Below are 17815 nucleotides of genomic sequence, written 5' to 3' on the forward strand. Positions count from 1 at the left end.
TCGTACTTAGACTTAGTTCCGGCTCGTATTTAACGCTTTAAGTGCTTAAGTTCAGACAAGGGAAAAAAGTTCTGCGGTAAGGAGGCTAGAATTTGCAAATGGTAATACAACTCTTAGTTTCTTTGCATTTAATTAAAACGTAGACACACCTGGACAATACATTTAAATTGTTATCATTAAACAAACGGGAATTAGGAACTATTTGAAATTAGGAACCAAATAACAATAGGGAATATCTAATATTAAAATTCCAAATTATTTCAATAATAAAATTTGATTTTTGGAAACACCCCAAAATAACACTATACCCTGTTGTTTCATGCCTCGAAAAAAATAAATGCTTGGAGGCAAAAACTCTGGCACTACTAAGAACGGAAAAAAAAATAAAAAAAATTTAAACGTCTCTTACACTATCTTAAAATTTAATTAAAGCATCCAATTGTGGTTAAACACATACTTCAATACATATATCAATAAATATTATGTATATTAGATTATTTCACGAATCTGAGCCCAAATAAATCTGTGAAATTATGACATACTGTTATCTCTTTCCTGTAACTTAAATCGTTTATCTTGCAATGTATTAGAAAGAGATATCAATAGTTTCAATAGTAGATAAAAGTCACACATTTTGACACCTTTACATGCATTTAAACTACTTTAAAACTACTCGACAATTGCCTTTGTCGCGGGGCGGAGGTATACAAATTATTACTTTTTATTTACAATTTTAAGCACTACATATTTTCTATGTTACAGTGATATTATAGAGATTAGAAAACTTTTCGCTATTTAGTAGAAAATTTCTCATTATGTGTCCACAAAAAGCCTTGTACCTATAACAACTCAATAGACAGTTTCCTATTTGGTCTTTAAACGTGTGCAAAAAGTTTCCAAATCTAAAACAAGGAATGGATAAAAAAGTTGGCCTATTTAAATTTTTCCTAATATTTTATGCGATGTGCGTTAAGTTACTGATATTAATAGAACATCCACTTTTGACCAATTACCTATGCTAACTCATTAAAATGCTACAAGCAATTCGTTAAAAACAGTAAGAAAACAACATACACGTAGAAAAATTTATTGTTCTCACGCAAAACATTGAGCAAATATGAGCATTAAACTATTTTTATACTAAAAGCATCTGAAAGCCTTAAATTATACTTAATAAATCATTTTGTACAACGTCTAACAAAAATATATTCATCGAAATCAAAACGCATTTTAAACATCAATATTTACAACAACTAGTATAAATTGTAATAGTCTGTAAAACGGCGACACTGACACTTGACATTGGCAGCTGTCAAGCGGCCATCTTGGGATTTAACAGCTGATTTCCACATCCGCGACTTTGTCACCTTCGCTACCCTGTTTCTTTATTTTGGTTTTACCATTCACAACGTTGATGTCTGGACAGCTTTTATTTATGGCATTTCCCGCCATACTGCCGGAGCTAGATGATGTGTTGTCACTGTCAGCATATGGAACGTCAGTGAGGGGTCCATTCAATAAACTAGCTGCCGAACTTGATTGTTTTAATTTGCTCTTTTCTTCATCTTCTAAGGGTAGATCATGTATTACAGCTTTCTTGGGGTCTATTTGAATGGTTTTCGATTCTGATAACTTATTAGGTGTCACAACGTTAATGTATGATGGGACTATATTCATAGTTGTAAGGTTAACTGAGCCACTATTCTTTTTAAGTGCGTTCAAATTTTGTTCTAACTGTGCGGCGTCTAGGCAGAGCGGTTTTGGTTTTGCCATTGCTTTTGGAGGGTCTTTAACCCAAGCGTTGATTCGCGGCGGATCCGGAGAAGCAATAGGAGCCGATTTCTTGTCGACCGCCAGAGTATTTTTGTTTTTATCAGGTAAGAGCAGGTTTTTGTCGGCAGTGAGTTTGTTTTTATCAACAGCGAGCGAATTCTTATCGGAGTTTATTTTGTTCTTGTCGGCAATTTTGTCTGTAACTAATTTCTTTTTCTCCAATATTTTATTTTTATCTGGGGTTTTGCTTCCTATGGCTTTTGTAAGTACATTTTCTGGTGGTTTTGGCGATGTCGGAGTTATGCTTATAAGCTTATCAACCTAAAAAAGTTTTAATGTTCATATTTTGTACACTAAAGTCATATTTACTATTTTAAAAAAAAGCAAAACGTCTTACTGTAGGTCCATTATCGTTGGTCGGTTTGTGTTCAAGGGCATGCTTGTTTGTTTCAATAAATGATGTTTCCCAGATGATCGGCTTGTCGTCTGCCTCTGTCTCAGATTCTCCATCCAGGCACGTCCCCTCTATTGAACTTAGCAACCTAAAATCAAAATAACAGAAGTTTTTATTTAAAAAAATATGCAAATGAAAGCATAGTTAATCCAATCCTCTTTGATATTAGTTACCTGTCCGTAGAATTAGACTGCAGAAACTTTGTGCTGGTCCGAGTCTCGGCGCCGGAAGCAATAAAGGCCTCCCCCCTTCCGGTCCCGCCGGTCTTGGATGCCATTGGAATGTTGCCATATTCTTGTGATGCTAAAATAAAAGATTCCCAGTTCACCTAAATCTGCCAATATAGCGTATTTAATATCTGGGATAACACTATATAATTTTGCTGAGCCGTTCAAAGTCTGATCTAAAGATGACTTTCTACAATAAATATACACTTTAAAAAGGAAGATCCATGGAGGAAGATCACGGGATCAACAGAATCATTTATCATCATTTAACTTTGTACATACCTTTCAGTAGAGGTGGATATGGTGAAGCCTCCATTTTGGGGCTGTCGGATGTCGCCGTTGGCGATTTGCTATGAGGAACCAACGGACCCGTTGAGCTACATACAGAAATATATATGTATTTTACAAATTGCGTACACAAAATAAGCTTTCTTTCAAAAAAGCTAAAATTGATGGTACTGCATTTTACTAATAATATTTTGTAATTTTTACAATAGTTATAGGTAGTTAAATTTCTAGATTTTATTTTATATTGTTAGTTAAAGGACTTAAAGGGGCTCTAGGCATGCCTCTCGCGCTCTGTCGTTGGAGCATTTTAATCTAAGTTTTCCCAAACAAACAAGCTTCAAAATCTTTTTCATTCGAGATGATAATGTGTGTGTTAGTAATGGCGTGTTTGGGAATATTTAGGTTTAAATATAAATTACAGAGCTATTTTTGTCTTTCATAAATTAGACTTAAATTTACTAAATGAAGAAATACAAAAATAACTCCGCACTACCTAGTTTCACCTGGACAACATCGAAATTGAAAGGGAAGTGCTATATTAATCTGTTACAAGATAAGAAAAAGAAATATTAAAAGTTACTTGTAAAATACTCATAACCATCTGCAATTATTTACATTCACGTTCCTAGCATATTTTTATACATAGAAATATTTAGGGCCCAATATTCTTCCCTCGTAAACACTTGCTTGCAAAGTTCGGTGGTAAATATATAGCAAGAACATTTTCACTTGAAAAGTTAAAATTCTCTCCTCGTCCCCTCTATTGATTTGCTACCTAATGGTTTTACCTATTTATTATAGTTTAAGCCCACACCTTGCATGAATATCAGTAAATCAAACGCTTTACTGTGATCTACGAACGTCTATGTTCTTGTTGTAATTATTCATGTTTTAATGAGATGGTTACGATTATTTATCGATCGTTACCTATCGTCTGGAGTCTGCTCCTGAGGTGACATCGGGACCAGGTAGTCACACGCTGACGAGCGCTGCCAACACAGCGGTTAGTGAAGTATGCAGGGGGGATAAGTTTATGATCTATAGTCTTTCTTTATGGTCTTATTTCTTACTTAATTTTATATGATTTGTTAATTTAGAACATAAATCTTGAATAGAAATGGAAAACAATTTTCGTTTTAAATTTTCTGTAGAACATTCAAGAAGCTTAGAATTCCTAACAATCCAAAGTAGTGTATATAGTGCGCTTACTATATATTTTCATTGAGTAGCACTTAACAGTTAACTATGTAACTTTTGTAGTTAGGCCATAGATCACAACAAGAATTATATGTACTATACCACCCTGTATCTTCACTTAAAGGCTAATCGTGCATTCAAAAAAATTAAGCTTTATAAAAAGTATTTGGCAAATAAGTATGATATATTCAATCGATCAACCAAAATGTTGAGTGTGTCTCGAAGGTAAAAATAGTAGAAATGTTATATTATTTATATATTTTATTTATCTATTTATAGATTTAATAACGGTTGTCTAATTAAAAATTAAAAACTTTTATAAAGCTCAATAAAGGATTTATAGAAGGTAATTCCCGCTATAGCTACTAGGCAAGTAAACACGTTTGAATCCGTTAAAAACGAGATACTTTGAAATGCATTATGGTGTAAATCCGTGAATTAAGAAAACCATGCAATGATCCTTTCAACGTATCTCTATCTACAGGGTGTCTAAAACTACGCGTTTGAGGATAGGACGATAATTTAAAATATTAGTAGCCAAATATCATGCGGCACAAGCACGCAAGGTAACTAACATCGAAAAAAAAAACTATTACTTGCTTCTAGTAGCCAGAGCGAAAACATTTAAATAAAAAGACACTGTTATAAAATTAGTAGATTTAATTTAATCCTCTGTTTAACCTAATGACTCATTTGAAGTTAAGATTTTTAGTTAAACCTTTCGTTAAATGTAGTGATGGCTTTATGAATCTTGTTAAAACACCCCAAATTATTCATAAAAAACTTTGCGGGTAGAAATCGATAGAAAAAAATGAGGGTAGACATTTGTATACATACCCTTTTTCCGTTGAGACTATCAAAGTAGCGATCGTTGTGTAGTATCAGAGACCGCATCATTGGTAATGGTGCGTCGGTTATTTCTGGATCCTGGTCAAGGGAAAATATAGTTAAAATATGTTTTGGGATGCTATAAGATTGATTATAGGTATAACCACGAAACAGGTTCTAATCGCTAACGGTCTTTTAAAAACCATTCTCCAGATTTTTTTCTCCAGTTTGATCCAAAATAAACTTTTATAATGTTTTTTGAGAAATACGCAAATAAACTAAAACAAAACCTAATTTAATGCACACTTTTGGGGTTAATTCCCAATTGAATACTATTTCTTTAGCCTATTCCTATTGGGAATTTTATTAAAATTTATAAATCAGAGAAATGGGGGGGGGGGGGGGGGGGAATCGACTTACCTGCAAGAACCTCTGCAGGCGATCATAAATTTGCGCAAAAGTTGGCCGTTCGTCGGGATTTGGGTTCCAACACTCGCACATCAAACGGTATATGTCAGAGTGGCAACCTGAGACAAACGCCTTTATTCTTATATGTGCCTGATTCTGTTTTTTTATTCCAGTACAAGTTAGCACATAATATATAGGTAGTAAATAGTTATCTATTTTTTTTTCATTTTCAGATAGTTTTGTTTAAGAGGGTAGTCACATGTATTTTATATATCACTTGTACAAAAGTGACTTTCAAATGAGGCTGTTTTTTTATTCTAGTACTAGTTAGCACATATATAGTAAATAGTTATCTATTTTTTTTTTAAATTTCAGATAGTTTTGTTTAAGAGGGTAGTCACATGTATTTTATATATCACTTGTACAAAAGTGACTTTCAAATGAGGCTGTTTTTTTATTCTAGTACTAGTTAGCACATATATAGTAAATAGTTATCTATTTTTTTTTTAAATTTCAGATAGTTTTGTTTAAGAGGGTAGTCACATGTATTTTATATATCACTTGTACAAAAGTGACTTTCAAATGAGGCTGTTTTTTTATTCTAGTACTAGTTAGCACATATATAGTAAATAGTTATCTATTTTTTTTTTTAAATTTCAGATAGTTTTGTTTAAGAGGGTAGTCACATGTATTTTATATATCACTTGTACAAAAGTGACTTTCAAATGAGGCTGTTTTTTTATTCTAGTACTAGTTAGCACATATATAGTAAATAGTTATCTATTTTTTTTTTAAATTTCAGATAGTTTTGTTTAAGAGGGTGGTCACATTTTATGTATCATTTGTACGAATGTAACATTCAATAAAGAAATAATAGTTTCCTTTATATTAAAAATTCAGTCATACCATAGGGTTTATCAAGTCTTCCGCCCCCAGAGACAAGCTGCATCACTTCTCTGTTACAACAACCCGCATATGGCATCACGCCGAGTGCAAATATCTCCCAGAGTAAAACTCCAAAGGACCTAAAACATTTAACAAATTTTAATTAAGTTATGTATATTTTCACTTCTTGCCTACCTTATCTAATATTTTTTTTTCTAAAAAGCCCGAACCTTCTATCTAAATTTAAGTTTCGTGTACCCTTTCGATACCCCAGGCATCCCATTATTCCATTTGTCCCTCCTTTCCGTAGAACGCGTTTTGGTCAAAGCTAGCCCACGTAAGACCCAATCAACAATTTGTGTCAGGCACAAAAAGCATGGCCTTTAAGGCATGGCAGAATTTAGAGGTCTGGTGGCATCGGGGTCCCCTGCCTCCACTCCTTTGTTGCCCCGATTAATTATTAATTTTCGAGTCAATTCAATCGAGTTTTTAGTATTTAACAAACATAAAAATATTAAAAAAAGGTGTTTTCTAGAATTCTCTCCTCTCCTCTTTTGTGGAGTCCCCTAAATCCGGCCCTGCTTTAAAGAAAGATGGAATCCTAGCACACATTTATTTCAACTCACCAAATATCGGTTTTAGGTGTAAAGACTCCGTCCATAAAGGCCTCTGGAGGCATCCACTTTATAGGCAGCATTGCCTTCCCCCCTTTCCGGTAATAATCAGCTCGGTATATATCCCGGGCCATACCGAAGTCTGCAATTTTGCAGACACGACCGGGTCCACGGGATGTAAGTAGACAGTTTCGAGATGCTATGTCCCTGTGAAATAATATTAACAATAACGCGTAACATTTTACATAAGGGGGGGTCCCCTCCCAAAATTCGTTACGTAATACTTGAACGCTCCCATAGACAATAGGGGGACTTATTTAGTCGTCAAAATTTTGCAAAAATTATACCCTAGACAAGAATTCTTTACGGTAGCGACACAGGAACGAACGACAAACGAAATTTTATTTAAACGATCACATGTTTAAGGGGCACCTGTCACTCAGTATTCTAGTTAAGGATTTAAAGAAAAACATTTTCTTTAACAAAAACTACAACGTTAGATATATAAATTGACTAAAATTATCATTAATACCTACTGTTTTATAAAATTATTTTAAATAATGTTATAGAAATTCTACGGAAATTAGATCACGTCACGTGACCTAAACACATGCGCTGAGGTTAGCGGGTAACGCCTCCCTCAAAGTATTTCTGTCTATGACTAATGATATATTACTACAAACTCTCACATACCGATGTATAAATCTCTGAGATTCCAAGTATTTGCACCCCTTACAAATGTCGGAGGAGCAGAGGATGAGGTCTTTCATGGTGAGGGCACTGGCTCTGTCGGGTTTGGGACGGTTGTCCCGAAGGAACTGCTTCAGATCTCCACCACCTAACAGCTCCAGAACTAAGAACCTACAAAAATAGTTCTTATTAAATATATGGAAGATAGTCTTACATCACTTTACTAATACACTGAATTTGGGTAAAATCTTTTAAAAAATCTTGCGAGATCGTTACAGCCCTTCGATTCTGTAACTCACTTTTCGAACTCACACAGGGGTTTTCGCATCGGCGCTCGCTCTCAAATCAGTCGTGAAGCAGTCATTTTATGATTTGGCATTCTGATAAACAATAAACTACAAGCTCCCACTTTTTCGGGGGACATATCTCACCTGGGATGACGATCAAAACAGACACCAATAATATGAACAATGTTCGGATGGTTGAATTTGGCCATGATGGCTGCCTCCATGAGGAATTCGGACTCCGCCTGGCTAGTGGACAGTTCTGGCAGGGTTTTTACAGCAACGGGCATTTCTACTGTGTCCCCTGGTTGGTGTTTGTAGAGACCTTGGTACACTTCACCGAAAGCACCTTGGCCTAACGCCCTGGAAATTTAGTTTTTAGTTTATAACTGTACATTCGGAAACGAACTTCCGAGCTCTCTGACAATGGGAGTGTCCATGGGCGATATCACTTAACGTCAGATGAGCCTCCAGCCCGTTTGCCCTGTTTAAAAAAAAAAACATTGCTCCAACATACTTCGTCGACGATCCTGTATTAATAACAAATTTTTGTAGTGATGCTATTTTTTTCATAGAATAAACCATTCGTAAGATTAGATATGAAACCAAGCGTAATAGATCTGAGTACCTAGTGATTTTTATATTATTATCAGGAAATGTTCTGATTGAATCAATTTCCGTTGATTTTATTGTTGCTTTGGTTAATAATTAAGATTCCTTCTCTTACTTTAAAGAATCATAATTTATTCATAGTTTGAAATCATTACTTAACGAATAAAAGTACGAATATTGTTACGACCAATCGGAGCAGAGCAAATGCCTCGAGGCGCCATCTTGATTTTGGACAGTGCGTACAGGGAACGCGGGACTGATTGAGTATTCACTATTCAGTAGAGCATTGTGATGTTGAGGGTCGGTGTCGGTGTTGGTTGACACTTTTGCTACTAAAGTTTTATCCAACAAAATATTACTCAAATTCGTATGTACGAAATAGCGCACATGGAAAAAGTCTGTTATTGGTCGGTTCGGAAACAGCGCGCTCACCACCGATTATGTATACTTAAATTGAATTGAAACCTCCTTGGTCGGGACACATTGTACTTTAATAATGAAAAAAAATATTTTAAAGCATTGTTTTGTTAGGAGAATAATGCTAATTTAATTTTTTAATTTTCTTAAAGAAGTTTATAAAATATGCCAATAAAAGTCTGTATTTCATTTCATAATTATAGACGACTCATTGGTCTAGTGGTTAGTACCCTTGACTGCATGGGTCCATGGGTCCCGGGTTCGATCCCCGGCTGAGACGAACATCGATGTGATGAGCATTTGGTGTTGTGCTTAGGTCTTGGGTGTTTAAATATGTATTTATATGTCTATCTAGATAGATATATTATAGATATAATATGTATGTATATCCGTTGCCTAGTAACCATAACACAAGCTTCACCAGCTTAGCATGGGACTAGGTCAATTGGTGTGAATTGTCTTTAAAAAAAAAAAAAAATAATAATAATAATAATTAGAATATTACCGAATGAGATTATATAAAATATTTTTTTAAATTGGTCCGAGAATCAAAAGACTTACTTTACTAATTTAAGTGATTCCCGGGCGACCTGTGGCAGCCCCTTAACGTCGATGCCCGTGGGGAAAAAGCTTTCGCTTCCATAGTGAGGGTTGAAGGCCATGCCCAGGGCATTTTCACCTGCCCCGGGGGCATTGCGTAATCTGTGTAGTTGAACTTCCTATGGAAATTTTAAAATATTTAATTTCTTTTTTATGTAAAGTAGAAGAGGCCCAGAAGGTTGTTCAGTGTTCACCCACTTGTCTATTAGTCTAGTCGACAAGTTGAAAATGGAACAAAATAGAGATACTGCTCTTAATAAATTATGTGCGATAGCTCATTGGATCCGGAATGACGTCTAGAAAAATGTGCTAAAAGCGTGTATTAGCACATAAAAAATTGCAAAAGTTATAGACCATTAAAGAAGAAAAAAAAAATGGCATTTAGTTTTTTGCCAATATTTAATAAACTATTAATATTTAAGAAATTTCAAATAAAGATTCTGAAAGAGGAGGAAATTTCCAATAAAAAACTCCAGACTCCCAGAACTCTATCTCCATTATTTATAATGTTAATTTAACGCTGAAAATAGGTCTGCGGGTGACATTTTTAGGATTCGCGCGTGGCGTCAAAAGCGACTACAGCACATTAATTAATTTATTTAAGGTATTGAATATTTTTTTTTAAATTTGAAAAAATTATGGTGTGTTCTGAACACTATAATGAATTTATTCCCGTTGAAAATTTTACTTAAAGTTAATTTTTCAACAAGTTAAATAATTGTTAACTAACGAAATTTTCTCGAACGACCGTCTTAATTGTAAGTGAAAAAAAATGTTTAAATAATGGTCGTAAAAATATTTCGCTTCGTAGAGCCTTTCTTACATACATACTTAACAAGATCGTGCCATAAAAGTTAAAAAAATATTTATACTTTGTTTATAACAATTTTTTTACTTAAACAAAAACTTAAAAATCCATGTAATGATGTTAAAAAAAACTTTTTTTTTCTAAATCATCATATAATCGTTTTTTTATTAATACAAGATATTTATTAATTTGCAAAAAAAAAATTGCCGCCATTTTTTGATAAATTTTTTTTAAACAAATTGATTAAATCAATATTTAAAAAAAAAAATTAACACAACTTTATTACATTAAAAATTTTATGATTTTTAAAAAAAAATTTTTTCCTTAATAACAATTTTTAATTGTTTATAATCGTTTTTTTTAATTTTCTATTGTTTAAATAATTAGTTAAGAAATTTTTCTTTTCTAAAAATCATAATTGACAGTCTTCTATAAAGTAACAGAAAAAAAATTTTTTTTAATCAACAATTCTATTGTTTATTAACTTACCAATTTGTTATAAACAAATATTCAACTTTTGTTTATTTTTTTCTAAAACTTCTAAAATTAACAAAAACAACCATATATAACAAAGTATAGAAATTTTTTTTTTTTAATTTTTTGATTATCATGAATATTACTTTTATTTAAAATTAAAAAAAAATTTTTGTTCCATTTTCCATTTTCAACTTGTCGACTAGACTATATTAGTGGCACTGGCGTTTTTGAAGTTATACTTCTTTAGGCGCGTTATGAAAAATTGATGAGAGTGAAATTTTACGATGCGCGCGCACCGTTACACAAAATTAACAGAATGAAGTTGCCCACGGAAGATGCTACGGCATTGGACATAATTTTAAAACAACATTCTAATAATAATATAATTTATGTTACACTTAATGTAAGAGAATAATAATAAATATTTTTTTATTTAATTTTTCAAATGTAAACTGAACTTTGTTGACTATAATGACTCCTTTTCCAGTCTTTGATTATTTAATTGTAATTAATTATTTGCATGCAATCAAAAACTATTTTTAATAATGCCAAATAAGTATAACTTCTTACGCGCGTACATAAGTATAAAAGGAGGCCCAAAAGGCTGATCACCTATTTGTATATTCCTATATCTTAACAAAGAAATATACAGAAATCTGAGGCCCAGACTTTTTTCAAGTATAAAAAAAATATTGAAATTTGTGTTATACCTGTTCAAGGAGTCTCTTTTGGCGTAACTCTGCTTCTTTCTTTCGCTGATACTTATTATCTGTGAACATGTAATAACATTTTATAAATACGATGACTGGAAGCGTTTGATATCTGGGTTTATCGACGTATGCTTAAAATGTCTTTGACAGACCGCATACGAAATACAACCACGCTGGACAGATTGCAGAAGAACAAAGTGCTTACGACGGTTAAGGAAAGGAAACTTGAGTATTTCGGACACGTTTTACGTAACTCCAAAAAATACGTCTTCAACTAATCATACAAGGCAAAGTGGCAGGTAGAAGGAGACCTGGCCTGTTTGAAAAACTTAAGACAATGGTTTGGTCAAAGCACCAAGTCATTGTTTAGAAGCGTGGCATCCAAAATTAAACTAGCCATGATAATCGCCAACCTTCGCAAGGAGATGGCACTATAATAAGAAGAAATTCGATGAAAAATCACTACCTATCATTTTTCTAAAAAAAAAATTTGTTTCATAAAAATTGTGTCCCCTGCTTTATATTTTTTATATTATAAATACATATAAAAAAAGAAATAAATATATATTACGATTATTATGTATTTTATTCAATATAAAGCTTTAGACACCTAAGTATAGGTAGCCTATGCCTATACTCAAAATCTTTTTTTTTTTTAATTGAGGGTAGATTTGTTTTGTAAATTCGGTTAAACTAATAAAACAAATTCAGACCTATAAACTTCAAAGTGAGAAAAGAGTCAAAGGTAGAAAATAACTTACACAAGTGTAAACAGACGCAGGGTACAGTGACCATGCAGACGAAACCGATGACGCACAGCACGATGACGAGGATCCACCAGCCTTGGGACCATGCTTCCTCAACTGCAAAACAAAGTTAAATTATGTAAACACTTGTAGAAATTTGTTTTTTTTTAAAATATATCAAAATAAAGTTATTTCCACCGCTAAGGATGTATACATCTCAGTTTATTCACTGATCAGTCCAAACACTACTTTTAAGACCAAAGGAACACCATTCTTCCTGCACAAATCCTATTAAATTCTGTCTTTTAATACTCAAAGCGGTTTAATCTATGAGTTCGATGTACATAAAAATATAACCATGATTTTAGGTTTAAAGACTTTATTTCTCAAAAAAGACAAAAAATATCACTTACATTAGAATAATACTTTAGTTTAACATAACATTGTAGTCGTTCTTAAAATAATCACATTAAAAAGATAGCCAATAGCCATACATGCAATAAACTTAAAAGTAAAAGTTACCAAACAAATGAATTTAAAAGTAATTTTGTCTAACATATTTAGATTTTTGGGGTTTTATCTATAGAACAGGGCAAACGGGCTGAGGCACGATTTTAAGTGATACCGCCCGCCGCCCATGGACACTCAATGCCAGAAGCAGAGACAAGAATTGGTACGCTCTTTTCTTGAAAGTTATAAACATTCAGATTAAAGTAAAAGTTGTGTTGGCCTAGTGGCTTCAGCGAGCTCGGTTCGATCTCAACTGTGCACCACCACTCTCTAACAGTGAAGGAAACATCTGATCACCTACTTGCCTATTAGATATATTTTACATATTAAACGTTGAGTTGTTTAGAAAATACTCACGTATGCACTTAGTTGGATCACTGCTGTCCGTAGACCACGAGGCAGGGCAGTAGCACTTCACGTCACTTCTATACTCGTTCATTGCCACGCATCGGTAATTGCAGCCACAGGCCTGACAACATTTTGTTGTTACAATCACTTGGACATTAATAATGATTAAAAAAAATACGACATAATTTATTACATATGGTAATTTATTTTATCCAATATAAAACCTTTATAACACGCAGAGAAAAGTGACCATGCAGATGAATCCGATGACGCACAGCCATACGTGGATATCTCAAAAACTAACGAACCGATTTTGATAAAACTTCTAGGGTTTTCTTAATATAGCTGTTTCTGATCGTATGGACAAACCTAGGAATTCGAAAACTTAAATAAATCGTAAAGGGTATGTTTATTACCCTTTTTGGTATTTCAAAAGCTTTATGACAATACTTTATTTCTCACAGCATTACATTCACTTAGTGAGAAAATTTAGAGATTTTATAGGTATATTGTTAATTATGTGTACTATTAAAAGTTTTTTAATTTTGTAAAAAGGTTTTATTTCTTTTAAACTTTATGGCAATTTATTAAATATTTGTGTTTTTAATACAGTATATTAAGTTTTCCGTATTATTTGGTTGTATTAAACATAACTGATCAATATTTCTTAATGAATATTTTGTATCTGATTTTTATGTAAAGGATATATTTATATGAATTAATTTTTTAATAATTTTGTATATTAAAATTGAGATATTGTAAACGTATGTCTGGCTAAAAATATCGTTTATTTATACAATATAAATAGATACCATCAAATTTGATTTAGCGGTTAATAAGATTCTACTTTAAAGGAAGATGTTTAAACTCACATGTATAGCAGGGATAATGAGGACCTCTCCAGGCCCAGTCCGTAGAGCGACACCAGCTGAGCTGTAATCTTTGATAGCTCTAGCGTTGTCTATGTATGACCAACCACCTTCGCCGTGTTGACCCACGCCGTCATGGGTGCTGCCACCTATTGAAAATTGCAAAAGTAAAAATATTAAGTTTTATGTTATTTGTATATGATTTTTGCTTACGTAATCAACATATATCTACTATATAAAAATAAGTCGGGTTTTCCTTCCTGACGCTATAACTCCAGAACGCACGAACCGATTTCCACGGTTTTGCATTCGTTGGAAAGGTCTCGGGCTCCGTGAGGTTTATAGCAAAGAAAATTCAGGAAAAATTTCAACGGAAAAGCGGGATCACCAAACGAAATGTTAAATAAAACGAAGCCATCTGGTGGCGAAACGGAGTTCGCCGAGTTTGCTAGTTGATATTATAAAATTGATCAAAATTTTATTTAAAAAACGATTTTGCAACATTTTAAAAATATATGCCAGTTTTTTAACATAATATACTCTCTCTTCAGTCGGTAGCTCACATTTGAGCGTCGTGGTCAGCAAGAAAGTGTCTGGAGCGGCCAATCTGTTCCACCGGTTTCTGTCCAGCGCCTCTCTTATGACAGTGTACAGTTTTGAGGACGATGAGTCTTTCAATTGATCGGCCCATCTGGTTGGTGAACGGCCACCTGATCTTTTGCCTTCTGTTACCAACCATGATCACTTTCTCCAAGTTCTCATCGCCTCTGCGCATTGTATGACCGAAATAAGATTGTTTAATGTAATAGGAGGCAAACGGGCAAGAGGCTTACCTGATGTTAAATGATACCGCCGCCCATGGACATTCACATTGCCAGAAGGCTCGCAAGAGCGTAGTCGGCCTTTCAAGAATTGATACGCTCCTTATTGAAGGACCCTAAGTCGAATTGGTTCGGAAATACTTCAGTGAGCAGCTGGTTCCACAAAAGCGCGTTCCAAAAAAAGCGTTTTCCTGCCTTAGAAAACGCTTAGTTGTGGAACGACGGACGTCGAGGTGATACGGATGGTATTTTGTACTTATTTTGCCTTGACATCCGAACGAAATAACGATATTGACGAATTATATATATATAATTCGTCGTCGGCATATGGTAGACAGGGGAGTCCGTATATGCTCAGTTAGGATTGATGTATTGGTGCATTTCGCATTCATAGCATTCGCCTCCAGCACCACATCTCAAAGGGATAATTTTACTCCATATAGGAAGATAGGGAATAATAGAGCCCGTATCAGTCTTATTTTTTGTTTTGATACCAATTTCTCTTTTCTTCTAGATTTTGCCTAAACGATTTGCCTTTTTATGTCGGGGACAGTGCTTTTGTAAGAGATTCAGAAATATATGTAGTATGAACACATAAATAAAGAAATATCCATTTCCTTCTCCTAGTGACAGCTCACTTGGAGAGGCACCGTGATACAATAAAAATTAAGAAAGAAGAAACTTCAGAGTCTACTCGCGCTAAGAAAAGCATCTGTCACAAAAGCCTGTCACACATTTGTGCTCATCGTATAGTCCTGTTAACAGATTGTCAGGGTTTCCAATAATACCTAATTGGTATTTATGTATATACATTGTATATTCGCAGATGCTTAGCAGATCCATACGACCTCTATATAAAGAGTCCCCTCAAGAGTTTGCTGCGATATTGGAGGCTACTCGATTGTGAGAAAGTTGTCGTTAACATATTTTCATATTTCTTTGTTTGTCCTCAGTTTAATATGTATGTTTGAGAGCAAATATAAAAAAACACATTAAATAACACAAAAAGTACATAAATTATGACAATCCCTAATAAATAAATAAAACTTTGAAATCAAACTATCGCTAATATATTTTAAGTCTATTTATTTTCAAAGCTTACCAGCCCATCCACCTCCACCCCCTCCCCTCAAACAGCCCCCTCCTCCTCCGCCAAAGCCCCCATGAGCTTTCCCATAGCATGCGAGGCCGCCAATGCCGCCTTCTTGCAATGATGATCCACGAACGAGCTCGAAACCCGGTGTGATCGGTCCACGGCGGCTGAGCCAGCCTCCTCCAGCACCTGCAGAATAATTCGAATAAAAAAGGGCTTACGGAAACCTGGATACTGTTAGAAAACATGTTTTAATTTAAAAAATGGTAAGTTGGTTTACGGACGATAGTTTAACGTGACAACGTCATAATAAAACAGTGATGAAATGATTGCATACTTAAGTCTTCGGCTAGAAGAGAGATGCGGCGCAAGCGTACATGAGCGTAAAGGGACAACAAGCGTAACGGGACAACGAGCGTAACTGGACAATGAGTCATGCTTTTAAAGAAAAACGCTTTTTACCGGATTAAAGTTATGTATTATTATAAATTTACAACTATTTGACATAATTTTAAATTTATCCGACGTTTCGCGTGCTTTACAGCGTGCGTGGTCACGGTGACTGAAGACAAAAGATGTTGAATGTCAAAAAGTATCACAGCTGCAGAGAAAGTTGCATTATCTGTATTTATTTCCCCGGAGTTGGTATCGACTTAAAGATGGAGGGTTTTGGCAAAAATGGCTCACGGTGTCCTCTATTTTCGCGGATTGTTTTTCTTTTTGAGATTTTAATTTGGATATTATTGGATCCCAGGTGTTTGACAATTTTAGGCCGTCTGATAAATTTAAAATTATGTCAAATAGTTGTAAATTTATAATAATACATAACTTTAATCCGGTAAAAAGCGTTTTTCTTTAAATGTGCAATAAGAGTTATGTTAATCAAAGACAATACTATGAGTCATGCTTTTTCGTGCGTGCATCCGACGTTCATCGATTTATTAGACACGACAGAGCTCTAGATCTCTAGACTTTTTGTATAACATAGAAAAATTGGGAACCAAACTCTAATTTGAACCCAGGTTTGCTAATACTTTTGAGAGACAGCCAGGACAGGACCAACGACATTGACCTATACTCGTGTTAACGTAAAAAACGCTGTCATCATTTTAAGAAATATCTATATTTTGGAGTGATCGAAAAAATATTGACAGTAACATGATATTCCAAAAAAGAGGATTGTTAGACTCTCATCCCTGAGGTCATAGGTTCAATCCCCATTATGCACCAATAGACTTTCGAACTTTGGAACATTCGAACGGTAAAGGAAAACATCGCGAGGAAACCGGCTTGCTTTAGACCCAAAGATCCGACGGCGACAGTCACCTATCTGGCTATTACATAGCATAAATAATCATGAAACAGATACAGAAATCTGAGGCCCAGACCTAAACGGTCGTAACGCCACTGGTGTTATTTATTTATTTACAAAAAAAAACATACCAGAGGTCCTTCCGGGTGTTCCGTACATGTATCCAGATTCGGGAGTAGTGTTAGTCCTTCCCCGGGCATGTTGCGAGTTGTCATCCCGGAATACTCCCACGGATATGCCCCCACCCCCACCACCAACTAGTAGGGGTATGGGGCGACCGTTTTTGCCCAACTAGGAGAAAATTTAGCTATTAAAACTTTGCTTAAACTCGAAACCAATGCATTGACGACTCATTGGTCTAGTGGTTAGTACCCCTGACTGCGAATCCATGGGTCCCGGGTTCGATCCCCGGCTGAGACGAACATCGATGTGATGAGCATTTGGTGTTGTGCTTAGGTCTTGGGTGTTTAAATATGTATTTATTTGTCTATCTATAATATGTATATATATCCGTTGCCTAGTACCCATAACACAAGCTTCACCAACTTAGCATGGGACTAGGTCAATTGGTGTGAATTGTCTTAAAAAAAAAGAAAAAAAAAGGATTTGAGTGTATAGGAAATAATAACTTGATTGTTCAATATTAAGATTTTTACAGAACAGGAGGCATTAGGCTTATCTGATGTTAAGTACCATGGACACTCTCGATGACAGAGAGCTTGCGAGTGCGTTGCCGACCTTTTAGCAATTGGTAAGTCGAATTGGTTTTTAGAATTGGAAGGACTTCAGTGGGTAGCTGGTTCCACATAGTGTTGCATGCATAATGTGCATGTTAGTATATCAA

At 34.5% G+C, this 17815-nt stretch overlaps 1 protein-coding gene across 1 annotated transcript in view; it reads right to left on the minus strand.

The window, feature by feature from the left end:
* Window positions 1-1073: 1073 nt before the first annotated feature.
* LOC125052218 (ALK tyrosine kinase receptor) overlaps window positions 1074-17815 on the minus strand; it is a 38225-nt gene continuing 21483 nt past the window's right edge. Inside the window, exons 13-30 of the mRNA XM_047652898.1 lie at window positions 17103-17262; window positions 15669-15848; window positions 13749-13894; window positions 12886-12997; window positions 12034-12135; window positions 11273-11331; window positions 9239-9396; window positions 7796-8011; window positions 7368-7535; window positions 6687-6881; window positions 6082-6200; window positions 5188-5294; window positions 4777-4866; window positions 3670-3731; window positions 2737-2831; window positions 2401-2530; window positions 2171-2315; window positions 1074-2094 (exon numbers count right to left, since the gene is read on the minus strand). Coding sequence (XP_047508854.1) covers window positions 1333-2094; window positions 2171-2315; window positions 2401-2530; window positions 2737-2831; window positions 3670-3731; window positions 4777-4866; window positions 5188-5294; window positions 6082-6200; window positions 6687-6881; window positions 7368-7535; window positions 7796-8011; window positions 9239-9396; window positions 11273-11331; window positions 12034-12135; window positions 12886-12997; window positions 13749-13894; window positions 15669-15848; window positions 17103-17262 — 3006 coding nt within the window. The 3' untranslated portion in view covers window positions 1074-1332. The remainder of the gene's footprint in view (window positions 2095-2170; window positions 2316-2400; window positions 2531-2736; window positions 2832-3669; window positions 3732-4776; window positions 4867-5187; window positions 5295-6081; window positions 6201-6686; window positions 6882-7367; window positions 7536-7795; window positions 8012-9238; window positions 9397-11272; window positions 11332-12033; window positions 12136-12885; window positions 12998-13748; window positions 13895-15668; window positions 15849-17102; window positions 17263-17815) is intronic.

This window comes from Pieris napi, chromosome 9 (genome assembly GCF_905475465.1).
Source record: "Pieris napi chromosome 9, ilPieNapi1.2, whole genome shotgun sequence".
In the NCBI taxonomy this organism is placed as follows: Eukaryota; Metazoa; Arthropoda; class Insecta; order Lepidoptera; family Pieridae; genus Pieris; species Pieris napi.